The sequence below is a fragment of the Narcine bancroftii genome, chromosome 4 (assembly GCF_036971445.1).
Source record: "Narcine bancroftii isolate sNarBan1 chromosome 4, sNarBan1.hap1, whole genome shotgun sequence".
Classification (NCBI taxonomy): Eukaryota; Metazoa; Chordata; class Chondrichthyes; order Torpediniformes; family Narcinidae; genus Narcine; species Narcine bancroftii.
This window is the reverse complement of record NC_091472.1, coordinates 125619448-125643734: the sequence shown is the minus strand read 5'-3', so window position 1 is coordinate 125643734 and position 24287 is coordinate 125619448. Positions and strand designations below refer to the sequence as shown.

General features: G+C 44.6%; 1 protein-coding gene across 4 annotated transcripts in view; it reads right to left on the bottom strand.

The window, feature by feature from the left end:
* The window catches only part of ankrd13a (ankyrin repeat domain 13A), a 67204-nt gene that overhangs the window by 28766 nt on the left and 14151 nt on the right, over positions 1-24287 (bottom strand). For all 4 annotated transcript variants that reach the window (XM_069932751.1, XM_069932749.1, XM_069932752.1 and 1 more), the window contains exons 4-9: positions 22135-22180; positions 17129-17272; positions 16363-16552; positions 5112-5178; positions 4582-4663; positions 2405-2469 (exon numbers count right to left, since the gene is read on the bottom strand). In XM_069932751.1, the coding sequence (XP_069788852.1) occupies positions 2405-2469; positions 4582-4663; positions 5112-5178; positions 16363-16552; positions 17129-17272; positions 22135-22180 (594 nt within the window). The remainder of the gene's footprint in view (positions 1-2404; positions 2470-4581; positions 4664-5111; positions 5179-16362; positions 16553-17128; positions 17273-22134; positions 22181-24287) is intronic.

The window sequence follows — 24287 nt, the reverse complement described above, 5'->3', positions numbered from 1 at the left end:
AGAAGGATGTTTACTTTGGGGTACCCATACAATTATTCCAGCCAAATAGCAAACTAGCATGTTATCAGAACTACACAACCATCCGGGAATGGTTCAAATGAAGGCACTGGCCCGGATGCATGTCTGGTGGCCCTCCATAGACAGAGACATTGAAACAACAGTAAGAGAATGCAAAGTATGTCAGACAATGCAGCCAAAAAATGCCACAAGCTGAAGCTAATGGCCATCCCAACCCTGGCTTCGGATTCATGTAGACTTCGCTGGACCATTCATGAGTGAGACTTTCCTAATAGCTGTGGACGCACACTCCAAATGGTCAGTAGTTTCACAGCTGAAAAATACCAAAGGAGATCCCACGATTGACTGTCTATGAGCTATCTTTTGCCACTTATGGATTGCCTCATAAATTAGCTACAGACAATGGGCCTCAATGACATCAGAATTTTTAAAATATTTATGTGCAGCAACAATATCAGGTATATTTTGTCCGCACTCTATCACCCAAGTCCGAAAGGGGAGGCAGAACGTTTTGTACAAACATTAAAAAAAAAGCACAAAACAATGAAAGCCATGAAACTTCTGAATGCCTCCTGGACACACAAAATTGCAGATTTCCTATTGGGATACAGAAACACACCATATTCTACCACAAAATACGCCCCAGCAAAACCATTGTTTGGCCGCAACCTGCAGACCAGGCTGTCCACAGTTCATCCAGACCTAGGTCTCAGATTGCAAAAAATAGCATCACCACAGACCTCATCTTGAACACTGGAAGTGGGCGAGAGAGCTCTGGTACAAGATTATAGACATTATAAAGACCCATAGGTGGTAGGAGTAATCTTACAAAAATTGAGCCTCTGCTCATACTCTGTTTTAGTGGGTGACAGATTGTGGAAGTGACACATTGACCAATTACAAGCATTGACTGACACTAAGGTCCATGAACTGGAGGTGGAGGAACCAGACCTGCTGTGGCCTGCCCAGACCATCCCACTCCTCAGACTGAGTTGGGGGGGGGGGGGGGGGGGGGTGGGGGGCAGAGATGGTTGCGGAGCCGAGCAGTCCAATGAGGAGTCCAGTCACTGAGACACACAGCCAGGAGGGCAGTGAAGGCGGGCAGTCACCGCCAACCCGACTATCTATGGGTCCCAAGTAAAGACCGGCATAGCAAACCATGCCGAGTTGCTCCAAAAGAGAAAGACGACCATCTGAGCACTTTAAAGAACTATGTGCCCTGATTGTTATTAAATACTTTTCCTTTTACAATTATAATTACTCATGAGATGTATTCTAATTCTCACTTGTAATCCTGGGCCCAATGTAATCTTATTAGTTCGAAGGGGCCCAGTCAGCATTTACCGCACACGGGGTAAAGTGTGTTGGGTACAAGCCTGCCCTCTGCTGGACATCATGACACTCACGTTAGCCAGGTTAGCATCATGTCTCAGAGACTTAATTGTGTGAGTGCATACACAATAATTGGCGTGACTCAGGTCCTCAAGTTGAAAATGGCAACTACAGACTCCAAAGATAATCACAAGTTTAGAAGCAAGCCTAGCTCTCTTTTATCTGCATAAATGAAGCAATTAAATATACCTGAATCATCATAAACACCTGTGAATCCAAATATCCCAAACATTATGGTGTCCTGAAATGGGAGAAACTGTATAAAAAATGATGTAATTTCTATATGGTCAAACCAAAATGGACACAAATACCCTTTAATAAAATCTAGAATGTCCACTTTATCACAGGTGAATTGTTTGATAACAAATTTAAAACTGTGGAGAACAGGGGCAAATAAAAAAGTTTCTTTGTCCAAAACATAATGGAGGGAACTGTATGGCCTTTTCTGCATTGTTTAGCTTGACTTTTGATTGATCAGACTAATGAGAAACACAAAAGCTGCAGATTCTGAAATCTTGACCAAAAAAAAATTACTGGAGGAACTCAAAAAATCATTAATTAAATTATTATTCAGAAAGATGTCACATATATCAGTGCTGGAAAGTGTAGAAATGGAATGTTCATCATCTTGCAGTTATCCATTTCGCATTAGTGTTCTGGAATCATTCCTTTACTCAGAGGTGATGAATCTTTCAAAGAGCAGAGGCTGATCACAACAAATATAGATGGAGAGATACAACATCAACAAAATGGAGATCATGGGCATTTCTTTTTCCACAAGAAATATTTTGAATTCTACTATCCATCTAGCAAGGACTTCAAACGATGCTTGTCAGTTGTCTGACAAGCTCTCTTGAGCGAGTGGATAGGGGTAGTAAGTGAGAAGAAAAAAAGTAAACAATATTTCTGGTCACGTTGGTTCCTCGGAAGCTGGTAATGGGGGGGGGGGGGGGGGTGGGAAACGTATTGGATAGAAACATTTCTCTCAACTTACTCCATTTTGTGGGCTGATATGCTCCTCTACCTTCCCCAGTAGAGATTCAAGAGGGTTTTTATCATCTGTAAAATAAACAAAGCCACAGCAGTTAGAAAACAAGCATAGCTTTTTAGTACTAAAACATTTAAGATTCTCTTTCTTCAGCTGGAATTAAGGCACATTATTGATCATATTAGGTTTCATGCTGGGTTTGGTGTTTTTTAAGAAAAAGGGAGTTTATATGTTTGTTTCAACTAATAGTTATCCCTCCATTAAATTCACATAAAGTAAATGATCTTCTCTTTATCACACTGCCATTTCTGGGTGCTTATTCTGCACAATAGGTCGCATTTCTGAGATTCTGACACACTATAATTAATCTTAATTTGTCCTGGGACATCATGAAAGAAATAGGAAGGCTTCTATAGAAATAAAAGTACTGTACAGTAAAATTCCAGTTATCCAGAATTCAAATGTTCTTTTCAGTCAAGGGCTCTCTTATGAGTACAGAAAAAAAAAATTGCTGGAGGAACTCAGTGGGTCAGTCAGCATCTGTGGAGGCAAAAGCTTAGTTGATGTTTTGGGTCGATGCCCTGCATCAGGATCTAGTGTACAGAGGGGAAAGAGCCAGTGTAAAGAAGTGAGAATGAAGGGTATGACAGAGGCGGACAGAAAATAGGTTTGAACTAGGTGAGGTGCGAGAATGGAGTCATATGAGGGAAGGAAAGGGTGGTGTCAGACATTAGTTAGTGGGTGATAGATAGAGACAGACAAGGAAAGAGGAAGAAGGCAGACCAATCAAAGTCAGGAAAGGGGAAGAATGAAAGAAGAGACAGGGACTGAAAGGATTCAAGATTCTTGTATTGTCATGTAACAGTACAAAAAGATATATAGGATGATCCAAAACTTTAAAAATTCACCTTAAAAATCAGAGTCATCCTATATGTCAGGTCTAAAATCCCATCCTTGCTGGCAAAGTCTCAACATCGCTGCCATCTTCCTGCTGGCTTCGACATAATCTTGTGTATGCCCTGCTAGTTATTTGAGAAGTCTCAGCACTCCTCCTGGGGTGCATCCACCCAGTCTGTCAACAGTCGTTTCTGCACAGGAGGACTGCAGGAGCCGACAGTGGTTTATTTTAAAACATCCAAATAAAATTGAAACCTTTACATTGCAATCTATTATTAAAATATTGTGATTTCTTTTTAACAGCATCCACAGGACAGCATAACTGCCAGATTTGGGTGGGCCGTCTTATACAAAGGGTATCGCTCAAAAACCAACATTTTAGTTGGAAATTTTGGGGTCGTCCTATGCAACAACATTTACAGTAATATTGCACAAAATTGTCTTCTGCCTGCTGTAAGGCAGACAAAGAGTCGTCATGAGTGTCACCCAGTGCCTCTTACAATGGGAAGGGAAGAGAAACAAAACAGAGCTCTTTCAGAGTCATTGAGTGTCCTTGGATTCACCTTCAATGTTCCTGCTGCCTGTTCAATTCATCTGCAACCAGAACTCCACATCCAAACCTCTGACGCGATCAGAAAGACTGAGGCCCTTCGGACTCTCTTCTTGCCCTCAGTACCACCTCGAATTCCAGTTCCGATATCAGATTTCTGTGCATCAATCTCTAGCAGCTCACAATCTGCACAGACCCCCAATCACAAGTCGCTTGCAGTCGGTGTGGGTCCCTCACTGTTTCTCTGCAGGGTCACCTTCTCTGCTTCTCCTTCTTAACAGGAGGGGGGAGGGGGTTTCTTCCCATTACGGGTGCCCTGCGCTAGTCCATTGCTCCCTGGAGTCTGCAACCTCCCGTGGCCACTGTCAAGTACAGGCGCCGCCATCTTTGGCAAAATCCTCCAGGGTTGTAGAATTTTACTGACAAACACTGTTGACTCCTTTCATAGACCATATGAACCCTGTACAGAGCCACTGGCATTAGGACCAGGCAGTTGAACCCTTCGGAGCAGCTCTGTGTCTCTGGTCTCCTAGGAATGCAGCAGTGGCAACACTGCCATTTGCTCCAGCAGCACTGCAAAACAAGAGGCTGGAAATTCAGAATTCACCAGCCCATTTCACAAGGAAATGCTGTTGGATTTGCAGTGTGCTGTGCTAAGTGGGGTGGAAATAGCATACATGAATGTACTAAATGGTCTCATTACTTCATACCTTAAATTAATAGTAGTTTGTTTTACCTTTATATTTGGCCTTTTCATCTTCAGTGAGGTGTTCTGTTCTGCTCCTGGTTACCACGTTAACATTGTTCACAGTGAAAACCTATAAAAGACAGCGAAGCTTCTATTTGTCTCCTTTTACCTCCTGAAGACAGAGATTCCCAATGTACAAGTTCTTTGCTGATTTATTAAAATGGTTACTCTATTTAATCTTGTACCACACTTCTTTAGGTGAAATACCCATCCAATTATCCACATTTCAGATTCTACATAGGACTTAATAAATATTCTGTACTCTATTGTCATCAAAAAGAAATTAAGTGGACTTAAATTAGCAAAATAGATTTTTATTCCCAGATTTGAGACATCAAGTTTCAATTTGTCGCTTTCCTTGGGTGAGTCAGTATGCTGCCACCGTGAAGTGATCTGCCTTGATTACAATTTTCAGAAAACTGCTTGCAGCTGACGAGAAAAGGTTCTGGAATGGATAAAGTTTCCATTGGCGTGAATACAAGAAGAATGAAATAAACTATCAGTGAAATTTCCTGTACCTTGGCTTCATACTCTTGTACAATATCAGTCTTATCTGTCCGCCAGCCCCAGAATCCAGTCTTATTCCTGTCGTACAAGCAGAGAGTTAACTATACACTTCTTGTGCAAATACATACATCAAATGTTAACAACATTCCAGTGGTCAGGCAGCATGTGCAGAGAGAAAATGGTATGTTAAATTTTCAAATCAATAACATTTAATCGGTAGAAAGGTCATCAATCCAAAAATTTAACTCAGTTTTTCACTTTTTAGATGTTGCCTGACCTGTTCAGTAATTCCAGCATTTTTGCTTTTAATTCAAATAAACAAAAGGACATTATAAATCCTGACCTCAACCACATAACAAATCTGAACTCCAACCAAATATACCTCCCCCACCCCCACTATTTTGACAACCTTTCGCAGGAGCATTATTGAGAGCATTCAGTTGGCTGCATCATTATGTGGTATGGTAACTGCAAAGCATCAGACCAGGTCTATACAGAAAATCATTAAAACACCCAAGACGATCACTATGGTCTCTCTTTCCTCTATAGAAGACATTTACTGGGAGTGCTATCTAAAGAGGGCTCAAATACTTTTTCCATCCAGTGCACAGCATCTTCAACTCACTATCATCTAAAAGGTACAGGAGCATCAAAATCAGGACTGCCAGGCTGGGAAATGGCTTTTTCCCTGCAGAAAGTGAGACTAATAAACAGTACCCTGTGACCGTGAAAGTCATCCTATGTAGCGGCTGCTTCACACAGAAATCACCACTAGACTTGGTGGGGTTTCCAGTAGGACTGTTGATTTGAATTTCGCACACGCCCCTTTAAGGCCAACAGGAGTTCTGCCCCGCACAGCAGTGACGTCATCACATGGCCCAGGGCGCGAGCAGTGGCCTTAGCCACGAGGCAGTGAGTAAGCCCTGACGGCACCATCTTCTGCAGCTGCCCCGTCAGCACAGCGGTACAAACGGGGCTAGTTCGCTGCCACTCAACCCCCCCAGAACCAGCTTACACATCCTGCCACTTGGGCAGTCAGCCTCTCCATTTGGGTTGTGCCATCTGCGTAAGCTGGCTCAAGTCCACATGCGCCGGCTTTAACCAGTCGACAGTGTAAAGTTCCTCACTGCCCCTGATGTCCAGAGTAAAGGCTTTCCCCGACCACTGGAGGACCTTGTACGGGCCCTCGTACAGGCACTGCAGGGTGGCCGGGTGTGGGCCAACTCTGCTGAGTCCAGCTCTTTGGGGATGTTCGTCGGTTGCTTGCCGTGGTGGGTTGGCAGTCGGGGTGTTAATGAGGCGAACTTGCTGCGGAGGTCCAAGAGAAGCGTCGGGGGTCTAACCTTCCGGCCCGGCGTCTGCTCCAAGAAACTCCCCTGGCAGCAACAGTGGTGCACTGTAGACTAGCTCTGTGGATAAGACTTGGAGGTCTTCCTTCAGAGCTGTTCGTATGCCATGCAGTACCCATGGCAGAAACATTCTATGAGTCCATTCGCTTGGGGATGATAGGCCATTGTGTGGTGGAGTTGAATCCCCAAGCGGCTCACCAGATACACCCAAGGGCGGAGGTGAACTGGGCACCGTGGTTAGTAATGTGGGCTGGGGCTCTGAAATGCACAACTTAGTTCGCGAGCAGGGCTCTGGCGCTGGACTCGGCGGAAGTGTCCCTGAGGGAGATGACTTCTGGCCACCTCGTCATCCGGTTGACCATGGTAAGGAGGTAGTGTGCGTCCCTGGACATTGGTAAGGGGCCCACTATGTCGACGAGGATATGGTCGAACTTCTTGGCCGATGGGTCGAAGTGCTATATCGGGGCTCTAACATGGCGCTGTACTTTGGATGCTTGGCAGTGCGTGCATCTCTTCACCATCTGGGCCACTTGTTTTCTCAATCTGTATTAGACGAAACGTTCCGCCACCATGCGCACCATTGTCTTGACCAAGGGACGGGCCAGGTCTTGGATCGGTTGGAATGCCCCCGCCTCCACTGCGGGGGCACTACCGGTCGCGGTGAGCCTGTGGAGATGTCACACAGGACCATGTCTTGGCTGTCTGGCAGCTGCAGGTCCTCTAGGTGCAGGCCGGTGATGGGGGTTCGGAAGGTCTGCATCTCCTCGTCATTTCTCTGGGCCTGAGCCAACTGGGCATAGTTCAGGCCGGGGGGGCGGGGGGAACAAGTTGTAGATGGCTGGTCTGGAAAGCGCGTCGGCAACGACATTGTCCTTACCTACCTAGTGTCGGATGTCGGTAGTGAACCCAGAGATATAGTAAAGGTGTCGTTGCTGACATGCTGACCAGGGATCTTTAGCTGTGGCGAGGCCCTGAGCAAGTGGTTTGTGCTCCATGAAAGCAGTAAACAGTCTGCCCTCAAGGAAATAGCGGAAGTGCCTGATCACGAGGTACAAGGCCAGGAGTTCTCAGTCAAACACGCTGTACATCAACTCGAGTGGTCGGAGATGCTGGTTTAAGAATGCAAGGGGCGCCACTGTCTGTCGACCTCTTGCTCTAGAACGCCTCTGATGGCCGTGGCAGATGCGTCCACCAATAGTGCTGTATGGGCATCAGGTCAGGGGTGGACCAGCAGGGTGGCGCTCGCGAGGGCGGCCATGGTCTGGGTGAAAGCTGTCTCGGCCTCTCTCGACCACTCGAGTGTCTTTTGCTTAGAGGTGATCAGGGCGAACAGTTAGCGCATTAAACGTGCAGCCCCCGGGATGAAGCGGTGGTAGAAGTTGACCAGCCCAGTAAGCTCCAGCAGGCCCTTGAGGGTGTCCGGCCTGGGGAACTGCTGTATGGCCCTGATCTTGTCCTGCGACGGCGCTGCCCCATCCGCAATGATGATGTGGCCCAAAAACTGTAACAACTCTTTTCCAAACTGGCATTTGGCCACATTGATGGTGAGGCCACATTCCACCAGGCGGGTGAACAGTATGCGGAGGTGGGTCTTGTGCTTGTCGTAATCTCAACTGTCGATGTGGATGGAGTCAAGATAGATGAACATAAGAGTCCAAGTCTCTGCCCACCACATCCATGAGCCGTTGGAAGGTCTGGACCGCGTTCTTCAGGCCAAAAGGCATTCAAAAGAATTCGAACAGGCCAAACGGGGTGATGATGGTGGTCTTGCCAATGTCATCGAAGTGTACAAGGATCTGGTGGTAGCCCCCGACTAAGTCGATGTTGGAGAACACCTTGGCATTATGCAAGTTGGCCGTGAGTTCTTGGATGTGGGGGATGGAGTAGTGATCAGGTGTAGTCGCATCGTTGAGCCGGCGGTAGTCCCCACATGGACGCCAACCCCCAGAAGTGTTGGGGATCCTGTGCAGGGGAGATGCCCGGGGCTGTCCAACCTGCAGATGATGCAGAGCTCTTGGAGGTGGGAGAACTCCTCTTTCGATAACTGCTGCCCGAGAAGCTGCAGTCGTCTGGCCTTGGCATGGAGCAGAGGGCCCTATGTGACGATGTGGTGGCGGATGCCATTTTGCGGCATGGAGCCAGTGAACTGTGGCTGTGAGATGTCGGGGTACTCGAGGATACGGGAGTCCTCGTCCTTGGGTGTGCAGACAGTTGCCAGCCCTGGCCTGTGCACATTGGATGGCTCAAGACAGAGGGTCCAGAAGATACGGGCATGCACAAAACTCTTGCCCTTTAAGTCGACCAGCAGGCTGTGTGCCAGAAAGAAGTCGGCCCCTAACAATGCAGTTCTCACGGTGGCCAGTAGAAACTTCCAACTCTATTTATCCTGCCCGAGGTGTACCTGAGCAGTCCGTGTCCCAAAGATCTTAATATTGGTGCTGATGGCTGCCTGCAGGGTTGGGCCTCGTGCTCTCGTGAGGGTCTCAAGGGCAGTCAGGGGCAGCACGCTCAACTCCACTCCGGTATACACCAGGAAACGCCGACCAGTGGTTTTGTCCACCATATGGAGGAGGCTGTTTGTGTGGCCAGCCATTGCAGCTATCAGCAGCGGCTGGCCCAGTCGTTTCTCTGGTACGAGCAGGGTTGGCAGCATTTGCGAGCTTGTGCTGCCCAGCGCTGGTGATAGAAACACCAGGTCGCCTGGTGCACCTCGATCTTCTGTCTGGGGGCAGGTTGCGGTCAGCTGGGTGCAGGGTGGGCAACCTGGAGCTTCATTCTCTCCCTTCATCTGCCACAGCACGTCGATGCGGGCTGCGACCTTCCTGGGGTCTGAGAAGTCCTCATCCGTTAGCAGGAGCTTGATGACCTCCGGCATTTGTTTGAGGAAGGCTTCCTCAAACATCAGGCAGGGCTGGTGACCCTCTGTCAGTGCGAGCATTTCATCCATGAATGCGGACGGGGGTCTGTTCCCCCAGGCCATCGAGGTGCATCAGCCTGGCCACGCGCTGCCAATGGGAGAGCCCAAAGGTGCTGAGGAGGAGGGTTTTGAGGGTGATGTTTGCCCTCCTCGGGGGGGGGGGTGTGGGGGGGATCATGGATCAGGTCATCCACTCTGGCCGCCGTTTCTTCATCGAGGACACTCACCACGTGGTAGAACATGGTGGAGTCCAAGGTCATCTGCCAGAGTCGAAACTGCGCCTCCACCTGCCCGAATCACATGTGGGGCCGGTGGGTCCAGAAGGGAGGGAGCTTTACTGAGATGGCACTGATTGCCAAAGAGTCCATGTTTGGAGACCACCCTGGGCTCATCAGGGTCACCAATGTAGCAGCTGCTACACACAGAAAACACCACTTGACTCAGTGGGGTTTCCAGTAGAGCTGTTTAGTTGAATTTCGCACGCCCCCCTTCAAGGACAACGGGAGTTACACCCCGCGCAGCGGTGATGTCATCACATGGCCCAGGGCACGAGCAGTGGCCTAAGCCACAAGGCAGTGAGTAAGCCCTGACAGCGCCACCTTCTGCAGCTGACCCGCCAGCGCGGCGGTACAAATGGGGTCTGTTCGCTTACAGAGATGTGCGCCACCACACCCAAATATTTATCTGCATTTATTTTGATAATTTATGTGATCTTTATGTCCTGTATATTGTGTCTTTGTACATGCACCATGGTCTGAACTCAGGAGAGACACTGTTTCGTTGGGCTGTACATGTACAATCGTTGAACAATGCTATCTTTTCCCCTCCCTAGCATTAAATACATTGGAAATAAAACACATTCATTCTTCCAATTCAGGGCAGCTCATCTCGCAAGAACTCAACAGTTAAAAAATATACCATGTCCAGACAAAGAGCCAAAAAACCTAATCATTCAAATTTTTACTGTAATTACATATATCTGGATTAACATTTCTCATGATAGGTCTATTATGAATCAGTTCTATTGAAAGGGTAAAACTCTATTTGATTAAATAAAAGTTTATTAAAGATTTTTAGGATTTCACCTCTGAATGACATTCATTAAGATCACTCATCTCATTCAACAATCTGAAATAAAAGAGGAATATTAAACCTTTTTTCATAAATCAGTGAAATTAAAACAGATTATGAGGCATTATGATTTCTGATACTTCTCCCTTGCTTCAGTCTTATTTGTCAAACAAGATCAGTTAATGAGTTCCAAAGCTAAATTTACTATTGAGCCTATCCTAGTTTCACTTCTTTCCAACTTACTCAACCAAAACTCCCCAGCATTTTTAAACAAGTTTATTTAACTTCAACTTAAAATATTTCATGTGCCTGAACAAAATATCGAAAAATAAACTTTCACAACATTCCAGAAACCTTCCTAATAGATTTAATTTATCACAGATGCATCACAAATGCTCAGACTGATCTAAAGTTATGTGATCTTTGAGAGGATAAAGCAGTGGTTCTCAAACTTTTTCTTTCCACTCACAAACCACTTTAAATAATCTCTATGCCATAAATGGTCTGTGATCATTAAGGGATTGCTTAATGTGGTATGTGGGTGGGAAGGGAAGGTTAAGAATCACTGCTCTAGACCCAATTGATACTGAAATATTTTGCTTGAGAAAAATTGTCATTGGCCCATTTCCTTTGGAGTTGTGAAACTGTGCATATAACAAGTCAATTAGGTACGATTAAAACAGTGGTTTTCAACCTTTTCTTTCCACCCACATACCACCTTAAGCAATCCCTTGCTAATCACAAAGCACCTATGGCATAAGGAATACTTAAAAGTGGTACGTGAGTGGAAACAAAAAGGTTAAGAACTACTGGGATAAAGAAACAAAGAGAAATGCAAGAGAAAAAAAAAAACACGATTTAAAAGAGAAGTGAGAGGAACAAATAACAGTGAGCCAGAAAGCACTACTGTGTGAGAGAGAACAGCCAGGCAAAGGCAAACACGACTGCTGAATTCAGAAAATGCTGGAAACATTCAGCAGGCCATGCAGCAGCTGTGGAAAGAGAAACTAAATTACTGTTTCAGGTCAGACTGCAAAGGAGAGAAGGCAAGTTGGTATCAAGCCACAGAAAACCTGGGGAAATGATTAATCGGGGGGATTTTTTGAAAGGGTTAAGCTGGGGTTGACTTGGAAATAGTCTATATGCAAGGCAATTAGGTCAATGGAAACAATCAGGAAGGCAGAACATAGTTCTTGGTTAATGAAGAGAGTCAGCATCACAACTGAATGACCTGGCCTGCTCTGATTCTAATGGAGATGGTTAGTTACCTGATGTTGCAGAATTTAATAGGAGATGAGCATTTGTTGTTGCACACACAAGCACAACGTATAGATGCCACAGACAGATATGCCAGAGAGGGTATGGGATAGAATTAAAATAGAAAGCAATAGGAAGGTCAGAGTTGTTCTAATGCATTGTCTGTGTTGTTTACATTGTTGAATTATCAGATTATTTTTCTCTTTAAAACCATAAGGCAGAGGAGCAGAAATAGGCCATCCAGTCTATTGTGGTCTGCCTTGTCATTCAATCATGAGCTGATCCATTTTACCTCTCAATTCCATTGTCCAGCCTTCTCCTCATAATCTTTGATGCCCTGGCTAATCAAGAACCTATCAATCACTCCTTTAAATATACCCAACGTCTTTGTCTCCACAACTGCTTTTGGCAACAAATTTCACAGATTCACAAATTCCTCCAAATCTCCAAGTGGACACTCTTCAATCCTGAAGTTGTGCCCTCTTGTACTCAACTCTCCCACCATGGGAAACAATCTTTCTGCATCTGCTCTGTCAACATTCAAAATGTTTCAATGAGATTCCCCCCTCCCATTCTCCTAAATTTTAAGAGCTGTCAAATGCTTCTCATGTGATAACCCTTTCATTCCCAAAATCATCCTGGTGAACCTCCTCTGAACCCTCTCCAACATCACCACATCTCTCAATAAGGAGCCCAAAACTACTTACAATACTCCCAAGTATTGTACCCAGTATAATAGGAAACATACTAATGTTGGTATAGCATTGGCTAATTCGCAGGAAGCAGAAAGTTAGAATAAAGGGATCATATTCTGGTTGGCTGGCAGTTGCTAGTCAGGTTCCACAGGGGTGGGTGTTGGATATTTTTATGTTGAATATTCATGATTTGGATTATGGAATGAATGGCTCTGTAGGAACTTTGCAGATGATACAAAGGTGGGTGCAGGAGCAGGTAGCGTTCAGGAAACACAGAGGCTGCAGAAGGAATTAGACAGATGAGGAAAATGGGCAGAGAAGTGGCAAGTAAAATATAATGTTGGCAAGTATACGGTCATGCACTATAGAAGAAAAAATAAATGGGTAGACTATTTTTTCAAATGGGGAGAAAACTGAAAATACACAGATGCAAAGGGACCTGAGGCTGCTCATGCAAGAAAGCCTGAAGGTAAACTTGCATGTTGAGTTGGTGGTGAAGAAGGCAAATGCAATGCTGGCATTCATTTCAAGAGGAATAGAATACAACAGCAGGGATGTAATGCTGATGCTTTATAAGGCATTGGTGAGACCTCACAAAATACTGTGAGCAGTTTTGAGAAAAGATGTGCTGACAATGGTGAACAGTTTTTCAAGCAATAAGCCAGAAGCAGGAAATCTCAGAGTCTCAGAATACAGACAATGCTGGCGGGGAGAGGAATCCAGACCAACAAAAGATTTCAATTGGATATGATAAAGGATGAGGTATGAATTTATCATATTTGTGCAAAAGGAGACAGAATGAGACACAAAGATAGAGAAAGAAGGGGGGAGGGGGGGGTTTATTGAAAGCCAGAGAAGTTGATATTAATGCCATCTGGTTGGAGAGTGTCCAGTCAGAAGATGAGGTGTGGTTTCTCCAATTTGGGGGGTGGTCTCAGTCTGGCAGTGCATGAGACCATAGACAAACATGTCATCAAGGGAATAGGATGGAGAAATGAAATGCATGGCCACTGGGAGATCCACACTATTGCAGTGGACAGAGCCGAGGTGCTCAACAAAGCTATCTCCCAGTCTTTGTCCAGTCTCTACAATGTAGAGGAGACCACAAAGGGAGCATCGGATGCAGAAGATAACTCCTGCATATTCACAAGTGAAATGTTGCTACACTTGGAAGGACTGTTTGGGACCCTGAATGCTGGTGGGGGTGCAAGTGGAGCATCACGGTAGGTCCCAAGGGGAAAATTGATGGGGAGGGAGGAGTGAACAAGGGAATCAAAGAGGGAGTGGTCCCTGTGGAAGGTGGACAAGGGAATATGTATCTAGTGGTGGGATCACGTAGTAGGTGGCAGAAATGGCGGAGTAGGATGTGTTCGATGTGATGGTTGGTGGGGTGGTAGGCGAGGACAAGGACCCTGTCATTGTTGCAAATGGGGGAACAGGGGACCAGGGCAGATGTGTGGTAATGGAGGATATGTTGATGTGCAAAGTTGATGGTGATAGAGGGAAAGCCACATTGTTTGAAGAGGGAGAATATCTCTGATGATCTGGCATGGAAGACCTCATCCTGGGTGCAGATGTGACAAAGAATGGAATCCTTACAAGGGACAAGGTGAGAAGAAGTGTAGTCGAGCCAGCTGTGGGAGTTGGTAGGTTTTTGGAAGATGTCTGTCAAGAGTTGCAGAGGAAAGGGAGAGTGTTGCTAGAGGTAGACCAAGTGAATTTGAGGATGGGGTGGAAGTTGGCAGCAAAGTGGATGAAGTCATCATCCAAGCTCATCATGGGTACATGAGGCAGCACTAAAGTAGTGATCGATGTAGTGGAGGAAGCGCTTAGGGGCCTTGTAGCATGGATTGCTCCATGTAACGAACAAAAGGCAGACATACGGATACCCGTGGCTACCTCTTTAACCTGGAGAAAGTGGGATGAGTTAAAGGAGAAATTATTGAGGCTGAGGACAAGTTCTGCCAGCCATAGGGTGGTGGTAGAGGGGAACTAGTTAGTTCTATTGTCCAGAAAAAAAAACCAAGGTTCTTGAGGCCTTCATTATAGGGGATGGAAGTGTATAGGGATTGGATATCCATAGTAAACCTGAGGCAATTTAATTCAGGGAAATGGAATTTGATGAAATGCTGGAAGATGAGTAGTGTTCCAGATGTAAGTAGGGAGGGATTGGACCAGGGGAGGCAAAACAGAGTTGAGGTAAGCAGAGACCAATTCGGTGGGACAGGAACATGTGGAAATGATGGGTCTGCTGGGACAATCAGGTCTCTGGATCTTGGGTAGGAGGTAAAAAAGGGCAGTATGGGGTTGGGAAACAATAACCTCCTTTATCCTTCATGCTTGTCATTTCTTCAAAGAATTCCAATAGGTTTGTCAAGCAACGTTTTCTCTCAAGAAAAATGTTGTTAATACAATATAATTTTTTTGCATCAATTATATCTTACACCACTGAAATTAAACAAATTAAATTCAGACCTATCAGCCTGATGTTTTCGATGTGGTGAGGAGGTAGGAACTTTTTTTTTTTTTTTACATTCAACTTGGTTTTGCTTTAAAGTAAGGCCTTTTTTGAGTTAACCGAGGAATTTCCTAAAGCAGATCACAGTGATCAAATTTCCACAAAGCCCACAATTATTTTTACTGGGTAATATTACAGGGATAAGACCTAAACTGAAACTTTCCAAACATCATACAAATGTTGTTAAAATTGCATTGGCAGTAGCTAGAAAATGTATCGCAGTTGCATGGAAGTCTCATTCACATCCAAGTTGGAATGCAGAAATACGTAGCTGTATTCCTGTCGAGAAAATTACCTATAATTTAAGAAATAAGTACAACATATTTTTACAAGTTTGGCATCCATCTTTATAAATCTCTAGTGTAAATCTTTAATTATGTTCATCCTAATCCTCAAAACCTGCATTGATCTTCTCCGAAGAAAATTAATTGAATACGAATTTATGATCCGTGGAGTGGCGGCACTTTTCAGCAGTCCAGACTGCTTTCCTTCTTTCCTTTATCTTTCTTCGGGGATTTTTCTTGGTTGGGTGGAGGTTGGGGTATAACCATCATGGAATAAGTGCTGGATTTACTTTTGTACTTGTACTTGTATTTTTTAATTTTGTAATTGACTGCATATATGGCCAAAGATTTTAACTATTTTAAAAAAAGAAAAACATGTTGCCTCTGGTCTATCTTGTCATATGCCTCTATATACTCCATAACCTTATCCTTGACAATGGAGTCCAACATCTTCCCAACCACTGACATCAGGCTAACCAGTCTATAATTTCCTTTCTGCTGCCTGCTACTTTTGAATTGAAGGGTGACATGTGCAATTTTACTGTTCTCTGGTAGCATGCCAGAATCTATTGATTCCTGAAAGATTATTAAAGGAATAAAATCTTGTAACGTCAGGATTATTAAAAAAGATATCTTAGATAAGGGAAGTTTGTATTGATTAGCCACCTCAAAATGGAAGGGACAATTAAGTGGGTTGTGCTCAATCATCCTCCTGGTCCAACACTGCTTACAGGAGCACTAAATCTATGAATAAAGTAGCTAAATAAATCAGTCACAGGAACACATCAGCTGCATAGCTTACATTGCTTAGACAAATGGGCAGTCATTTTGCCCTGTTTTTGTTCAACTTTTTAACCAAGATCCACAAAAGAATGCCATTTACTGTTTAATTTTTCCTTGCTCCTCAAATCTACAATTTACTTTCCAGGATAAAATTTCCAAATGTTCCTCCATTTTCTTGCATTAGTTAAGTTTTTGTTGTATCCTGCATTGATTCCACACACAATTGGAAACATCTGTATGTTATTATCTGCAGCACTTGCATCACGTGATCCTTAATAATTTGCAAGTATTTGACTATCAACCATTTATTCTTGCATTGACTTGTATATACGGTACATAGATTCAGTCCCGACGAGAATTTCAGGTTATGGTAAAAGGTTAACATTACCTTTCAAAGGATATGTTTTTTGTATCAAGGTAAGTAGAAACAATTGGGGAAGTAAGACGATTTGCGACTTGATCTGCTGTTGGTCTAATGGATGACAGCGTGAGACTTTGTTGCTCTTGCGAGAGCTCAAAATGTTCCACATCTACGACTTGGTTATCATGGTCCACCTCTATAAACTCTGCCCTGTCAGCTATTACAAGAAAATAAATGGCAACCTTAACAAAAAAATAGGCCACTGTAACTTAAATATATATTTAGATAAAATTGTTGGCGAAGACTTCCAAGTTCACAATGAAAAAATAAACTTTACTCCACAGTGATTTCTCTCCTCTTCATTTGATGACTGTTTTAATTCAGAGGTTCATAAATTTAAGTTCCCAAACTAAAACAAAGATTTTCTTCATCTGGCCATCTAAATAGGAAGTGTAGTAGGTATTTGTCAATGAGAGTTAGCATGACCAAACCTATTCTTATTGCAAGTGCATTTGTGTACATTTTCAATCAACAGTTAAGTATAGATAATGGAGGGCAGGTCCTGGCTTATTCTCATCATCAGAACAAGATGGAGCCTTAATTCTTTCTGATTAACATGATTCAGAATTTCACTTGGCCATGCATTTACACACTAAACTGAGATTAATCCTTTGTGACTGTCTTCTTTGGCCCAAATCATTTTCCAGGTCATCATATATTTTTAAATAATTAAGATTAATAGAAATTGAGGAGGAAGAAAATAAAAATTATCAAAGTCTATTTTAATACTTACCTTTTCCTTTAAAAATGTAACTGCGATGGCCCCTTTCCCATCTCAAATTCTCGAAGTTCAGTAATGTAGTATCTACTCGCAAATTGGCACCACTTTTCCATATACGGTATACATCACTTGGGCACATTTTGGACATCAGGGGAACTGGAAAAGTGAGAACAATCAAGGAAATGTTCAAGGTGGGATTTTTTTTTTTTTAAAGTTAGAGGTAAAGAAAATGTTAAAACATTTTTAATTTTTGTACCATTGGATATATCAATGGTTGCATGCAAAAATGTTCCATGCAAATTGATGTTTATTCTTTTACAGACAGATCCAGTACACATTTTAAAATACAAGCATAAATCAATAAGAATGTTGAAACTAGCCATATAATTTATTTTCAAGAGTAGAACTCAGCCAGGTAAAGGATGCAACTATCCTTTACCTGTTTCAGATATATGTATAACTGATTATAGTTGTGGCTTTAAAACAAATTGATCAATTAAATCTACTTTTCTCTTGTGTTTACATTGACTCTTTCAAATTATAAAAAAAATCATATGCTTAGGTGCTGAAGTGGGTTCAAAACCAAGAGCAATGAGTGAGCTCAGTTAAGAGATTCAAGTATTCTTAGTGCATGCACAATCCTTGGTCTCTTTAATGTCAAACTTCATGCACAATGTTATTTTCCCTTAGATAAGGCTTTGTGGCAGCTCACCACAAGGCAGACGAACCGGCCCCGCTTGTAAGGCACGCGGCAGGGCAGCCAGCCAAAATGGCGACATCGGGGGGGTTTCCCTTCCTTCCAGCTCGGGGCTCAGATACCCACGCTTAGGGACCATGTAACGCCCGGATGACGTCAGCGCCCTCCAGCGCGGTTCTCAGTCAGGTTCGGGCTGGGAGTATAAGTGCATCCCAGCTGCCTGCAATAAACTAGTCTGCTCACTAAGCACAACCCGTCTGGTTGCGTGTGTTATTGCAGGAGCAGTGTAGCTGCCGGTACAATTGGTGACCCCGACTGGTTCAAACCCATCATGAGTGAGCCTGGGATCAGCGCTATAGCCGTGAAACTGCCTGAATTCTGGGTTCAGGAGCCGGAGACCTGGTTTGTCCACGCAGAGGCCCAGTTTCATCTCTGAGGCCCAAGAGCTATGGCCCACACGATTCTCGGAAGGTTCAGTGGTCCAGCAGGTCACGAGGCACAACCATGCCAAGCCCGCCCTTAGCGCTGCAGTAGAGCACCCGGCCCCTGCAGGGACCCCCAAGAGCATAACCAAGGCCACAGCATCCGCTTCAGGCCTCTGCTTCTACCACCAGCACTGGGGAGCCAAGGCTTAGATGTGTCGTCAACCCTGCTTGTTCCAGGGAAACAACCAAGCTAGCTGCTGTTAATGGCTGCGGCGGCTGGCCAAGGACACAGCCTTCTCTACCTGCAGAACTTAGTCAGCGGTCGGCACTAGAACCCAGATCAGTGTCATACTGGTCTCGGCCATCGAATCCAGGAACCAACCTCATGGACCTCCCCTCCATGCGGCCAACGCAATGGCAATCCGGACATATGGAGGCAAGACAATCCACTTCCAGATTGGCCAAAAGAATTTCGCGTGGAGGTTTACTGTCTTGTCCCTCCCGACTGCCATCCTTGGTGCAGACTTCCTCCTCGCACACGGATTTCTGGTGGACGCTGTTAGGTCTGCTTTGTTCATGAATGAGTGAGTCAAACACCAGACTGAGTCGAAATCAAGGTTCTTTGTTCTTTATTGCCGGATTGTAACACTTGCAACTAACAGTGTTAGTTGGAGAAGGCGCATTCTGCCGTTATCAGCAAGTGGTGTTTTTTATATACCTTAGGATACGTACTTAGTAAATTATCATACCATGACATTGTCCAATGAATAAACTGTTGCTGTCCCTCTCTGCTAGCCTCCTGCACATCAATTTGTCATCCCCACTCTCATCTTGAGAGTACAAGGTCACAACTGCATCTTGTTACGGCCCAGCACTGGGTGACTCCCTCTACATTCCCAGCTCATGATGTTTTTACCTAACAACGCCCGTACCTTCCAGGCTGTTCGCCTGGACACCTCCCGCTTGGAGCAACTGAAGATGGCCACGAACAGCACGCCAGAGACGAGTTCCAGCAGATCCTGAATGAGTTCCCGACACTCCTCAAGCCACAGTTCTCTGCTGCCTCACTGCGCCATGGGGTGTTCCACCACATCCCCACCCAGGACCCGCCAGTTCACGCCAAGGCATGCCAGCTCCCGCCTGACAAGCTGGGCCTCGCTGCTCCACCTGGTCCCGAAAGTCTCTGATGGCTGGCGTCCCTGCGGAGACCATCGATGGCTCAACGATTCCTGACCGTTACCTCATCCCTCACATCCACGACTTTACGGCCAACCTGCACAGTGCGAGGGTCTTCTCCAAAGTTGACCTGGTGCGCATATATCACCAGATCCCGGTGCACCCTGAGGACATACCCAAGACGGCCATCATCACCCCCCTTTGGCCTGTTCAAATTCCTGCACATGCCGTTCGGGCTCAAGAACTTCGCTCAGACCTTCCAGCGCCTCATAGACTCTGTGGGCAGGGACTTGGATTTTGTCTTTATTTATTTGGATGACATCCTTCGCCAGCAAGGACTGGGCGCAACACAAGGCCCACCTACGCGCCCTTTTCTCCAGGCTGGCTGACTTCGGCCTTACCATCAACCCGGCCAAGTGCCAGATTGGGAAGGAGTCCATGCAGTTCCTGGGCCATAACATCACGGCCGAAGGAGGCAGGCCTGCCACTGCAAAGGTTGTCGCCATTAGTGAGTTCCTATGCCCGAACAGCCTCAAGGGGCTGCAGGAGTTCGTGGGTATGGTCAACTTTTACAACCGCTTCATCTCAGGAGCTGCACGCATCATGCAGCCGCTGTTCTACCTCATCACAGCCAAGCACCGCAACCCAGAAGCCTGCACCGCATGAGGCCACCAAGGATGCCCTCACGAAGGCAGCCATGCTCGCCCACCCGCACACCGACCTGCATATGGCACTCTCTGTCAATGCCTCTGCCATAGCCATTGGTGCCATCCTGAAGCAGCAGGTGAATGGGCATTGGAAGCCACTGGCATTCTTCAGCCATCTGCTCCGCCCGCTGGTCCTGACTGGTCGGACAAACTGCCTTGGGTGCTCCTGGGCATCCACTCCACTCCCAAGGAAAATCTGCAAGCGTCATCAGCTGACCTGGCCTACGGTGCATCGCTGGCACTACCTGCTGAGCTCATCAACGCACCTCACAATCCCCAGCAGTTGCCGCATGAACTATTTCCTCACCTCAAGGCACGCTTGGACTCCTTCGAACCCCCCCGCCACCCAGGCATGGCATCCGCCCGACTCACGTTCCTGGCGAGCTGTTTTCTGCAGAGTTCATTTTCGTTCAGTGGGGCCTGACCGCGGCACCTCTGCAGCCACCGTACGAGGGGCCATACAAGGTTATACAGCGCTCCAGCTCGACGTTCACACTGGACTTGGGCAGCAGGCATGAGCTGTTTACCATGGACAGGCTGAAGCCAACGCACCTTGATGGTCGTTGCCCAGCCCAAGAAGTGAGGCCGTCCGGCAAAAAAGAACATTGGCGGGGGGGGGGGGCTGTATGGCGGCTCACCACAAAGCAGGCAAACTGGCCCACTTGTAAGCCACGCGGCAGGACAGCCGGCCAAAATGGCACCGTCGAGGGTTTCCCTTCCTTCCAGCTCTGGGCTCAGAAACCCAGACTTGGGGACCACGTGACACCCAGATAACATCAGTGCCCTCCAGCGCGGTTCTCGGCCAGGTCTGGGCTGGGAGTATAAGTGCAGCCCAGCAGCCTGCAATAAACTAGTCTGCTCACTGAGCTCAACCCGTCTGGTTACAGGAGCAGTGTAGCCGCCGCTACAGCTTCTCCATTTCCGATGTTAAATATGTTGGAACATTTTGAAATATGGTATTTTGCTTCAGTATAAAATAACAGGTAAATGACATGAAGTAAAGAATATTAGGGTTGCTTTCATACTGAAACCTCAAGTATCAAGTAGGCAATTTGAAGCAGGTCTAAAGCAGAAGAAAACACCCATTTTGATCATAATCAGCAGATAAAAATATTTGTCTTAAAAGTTTATTACACGTGTAGCAGATTGTGCCAAGTGTGGACCTGAACCCAAATTAATGTTGGAACTGGAGTGAGGTGGGGAGGAGCAATGAAGGGATTATTACAGAGTTGAGTAAATTGAGAGATGACAGATAATATTACTTTTCAGCCATGGAGAGGACTCATGAGTGCAGGTACTATATATATTTTCCTTACCTTCAAATTCAGCACTGCTATTTGTTTTTGGAGTGCCTAATGACACCTCAGGACAACATGTTCTTAGTTCCCTTATGATGCTCCAAAATAGGCAGACTCAATGCAGAAATTATGCAGTGAATTATGCCAAGTCAAACTTTTGAGTCACACTGTGATGCAAAAGACTGCAATTGTTTTCACTGCAGGAAAGAAAAGAACTGAAAAATTGGTGGGGGGGGGGGGAGAATGAATTTCTTGGCAATTCAAACATTCTCAGCTAAAGAACTTAATATCATTACAGGAGAGGGCAAATGCAGGTTATTTTGTAAGTCCAACACCCCAGAGTGGAGATCCAACATCCGGGAGGTGGAGGCCCAACACTAAGGAGGTGACATGCCTGAAGTGCCCCCTTGCTCTTACAATCTGATATATCTCTCTCTTTGGCTTGGCTTCGCGGACGAAGATTTATGGAGGGGGTAAAAGTCCACGTCAGCTGCAGGTTCGTTTGTGGCTGACAAGTCCGATGCGGGACATATTCCACACAGAAAACGCAGGATGTGAATTTTATCAACTCTTACATAACTTTTGGTATCCCATGATTACACAGCACTCACAATGCAGTGAATCATAACTTAAAGTAAAACAAAAGTCACCTGAACAGATTAATTACCAAAACAGGCACTTAAAAATAAGTTATTTTAAAAACAAGGACACTTACTCCAGCTGGTAAATTCCCATTTCATCTCCACATAGAAATCAGAAGTCTGTAAGAAATGTTTTTAAAATTATGTTAAGTACATCAAATCTGAAATACGAAGATAGTGTCAAAATCAAAAATAACACAATTGACTCCTGAGTACTGAATCAAATATTTAAAATACCTAAACTAGCTGATAGATGCACAACTTTCTGTAATAAATCATTAAGCATTTTTTAAATATTGAATTAGGAGTGAGATTTGTAAGGGAACAAACAATTACACTCGGGTGAAAGAGTACTTTAGCGAAGTAGCCTTCTTCCATCTTTTTAAAAAAAAAACTTTTTGAAAACTAGATTTACTTTTGTTTTGAAAGAGGAGAAAACTATAAATTCAATAATTCAGTTTCAAATTTTCTTAGGTCTGAAAAATCTTTCCCACAAAAGCTTGAATTAAAAATAGAAAATACTGGAACTACTCAGTCGTTAGGTATAGTTGTGAAGGGAAAGATTTAACATTTCAAGTTATGTAAAAATAATCATGTCTAGAAATTCATCCCCAGTTGATAGTTTTAACGTACCATTGAAACAACATACTGTATTCTGTCTTTACAATTTGCTTCACAAAGACAACACAAAAAGAAATGCAGAGACAAAGTACAACATGTTGTGCTGCTACTCGTCAGGTATGAATTTCTAGGTGACAATGATTCCTCAGCACCAGTAGGGGCAGCAATGTAGTTCAAGCCTAAGTTTGTTCAAGAACCTTGATATTACAGAACTACATTTCTATTTTCTTTCATTAATTAGGCATAATTTGCTTCATTATGGCAGGTGTTCTTCAATTAAATCCACTGGTAGTTGAATGCAATGATGTTCACTGCTGAAGTTTACCTCAGCATTCTTTCACACTGTGATTGACAATAATGGAACATTGAAAAGGGCAATTGTTTTATTCATGAAATCTAACATTTTGGAGTATCTCGAAAAAAAAGACAATATTTCAGAGAGAATTAAGGATCAGATTAAGGACAGTCAGCATGACTTTGTGTGCAGTAGGTCTTGTTTAATGAATCTTGTCGAGTTTTTCGGGGAGGCTACCAAGAAGATAAATGAAGGAAAGGCTGTGAATGTTATCTACATGGACTTTAGTAAAGCCTTTGACAAGGTCCCACATGGGAGGTTAGTTCAAAAGGTTAAGACTCAGTATCCATGGGGAGGTTGTAAACTGGATTCAAAATTGGCTGAGAGTGGTAGTTGATGATGGCTTCTCAGACTGGAGGCCTGTGATTAGTGGTGTGCCTCAGGGATCTGTGTTGGGACCACTGTTTGTAATCTATATCAATGATCTGGATAATAATGTGGCAAATTGGATCAGCATGTTTGATAGGAGGCATTATGGACAGTGAGGAAGATTTTAAAAGCTTGCAGAGAGATCTGGCCCAAACTGGGAAAATGCGCCCAAAAAAAATGGCAGTGGAGTTTAATGCTGACAAGTGTGAGGTGATACATATTGGAAGGGCAAACCAAGGTAGGACATACACAGTAAATGGTAGGGCACTGAGGAGTGCAGAAGATCAGAGAGATCTCAGAATACAGATACATTGTTCCCTGAAGGTGCCATCACAGGTGGACAGGATTGTACAGAAAGCTTTTTGGCATCTTAGTCTTTATAAATCAAAGTATTGAGTATCGGAGTTGGGATGTTATGTTGAAGTTGTTAAGGCATTGGTGAGGCCAAATTTGGAATATTGTGTCCTGATCTAGTCACCTTACTACATGAAGGATATCAATAAAATTGAAAGAGTGCAGAGAAGATTTACTCGGATGTTGCCATGACTTCAGGAGTTGCATGGAAAGATTAAACAGGTTAGGACTTTATTCCTTGGAGCGAAGAAGAACGAGGGGAGATTTGATAGAAGTTTACAAGATTATGAGAGGTATAGACTGAGTGAGTGCGAGTAGGCTTTTTCCACTTAAGATTGGGGGAGACAAATATGAAGGGGTTATAGTTTTAACATGAAAGAGGAAATATTTAGGGAGAACATTGGGGGAAAGTTCTTCACTCAGAGAGTGGTGGGAGTGTAGAATGGGCTGCCATTTAATGTAGTGAATGCTGGCTCCATCTTGAGTTTTAAAAATAGATTGGATAGATATACGAATAGGAGCAGTCTG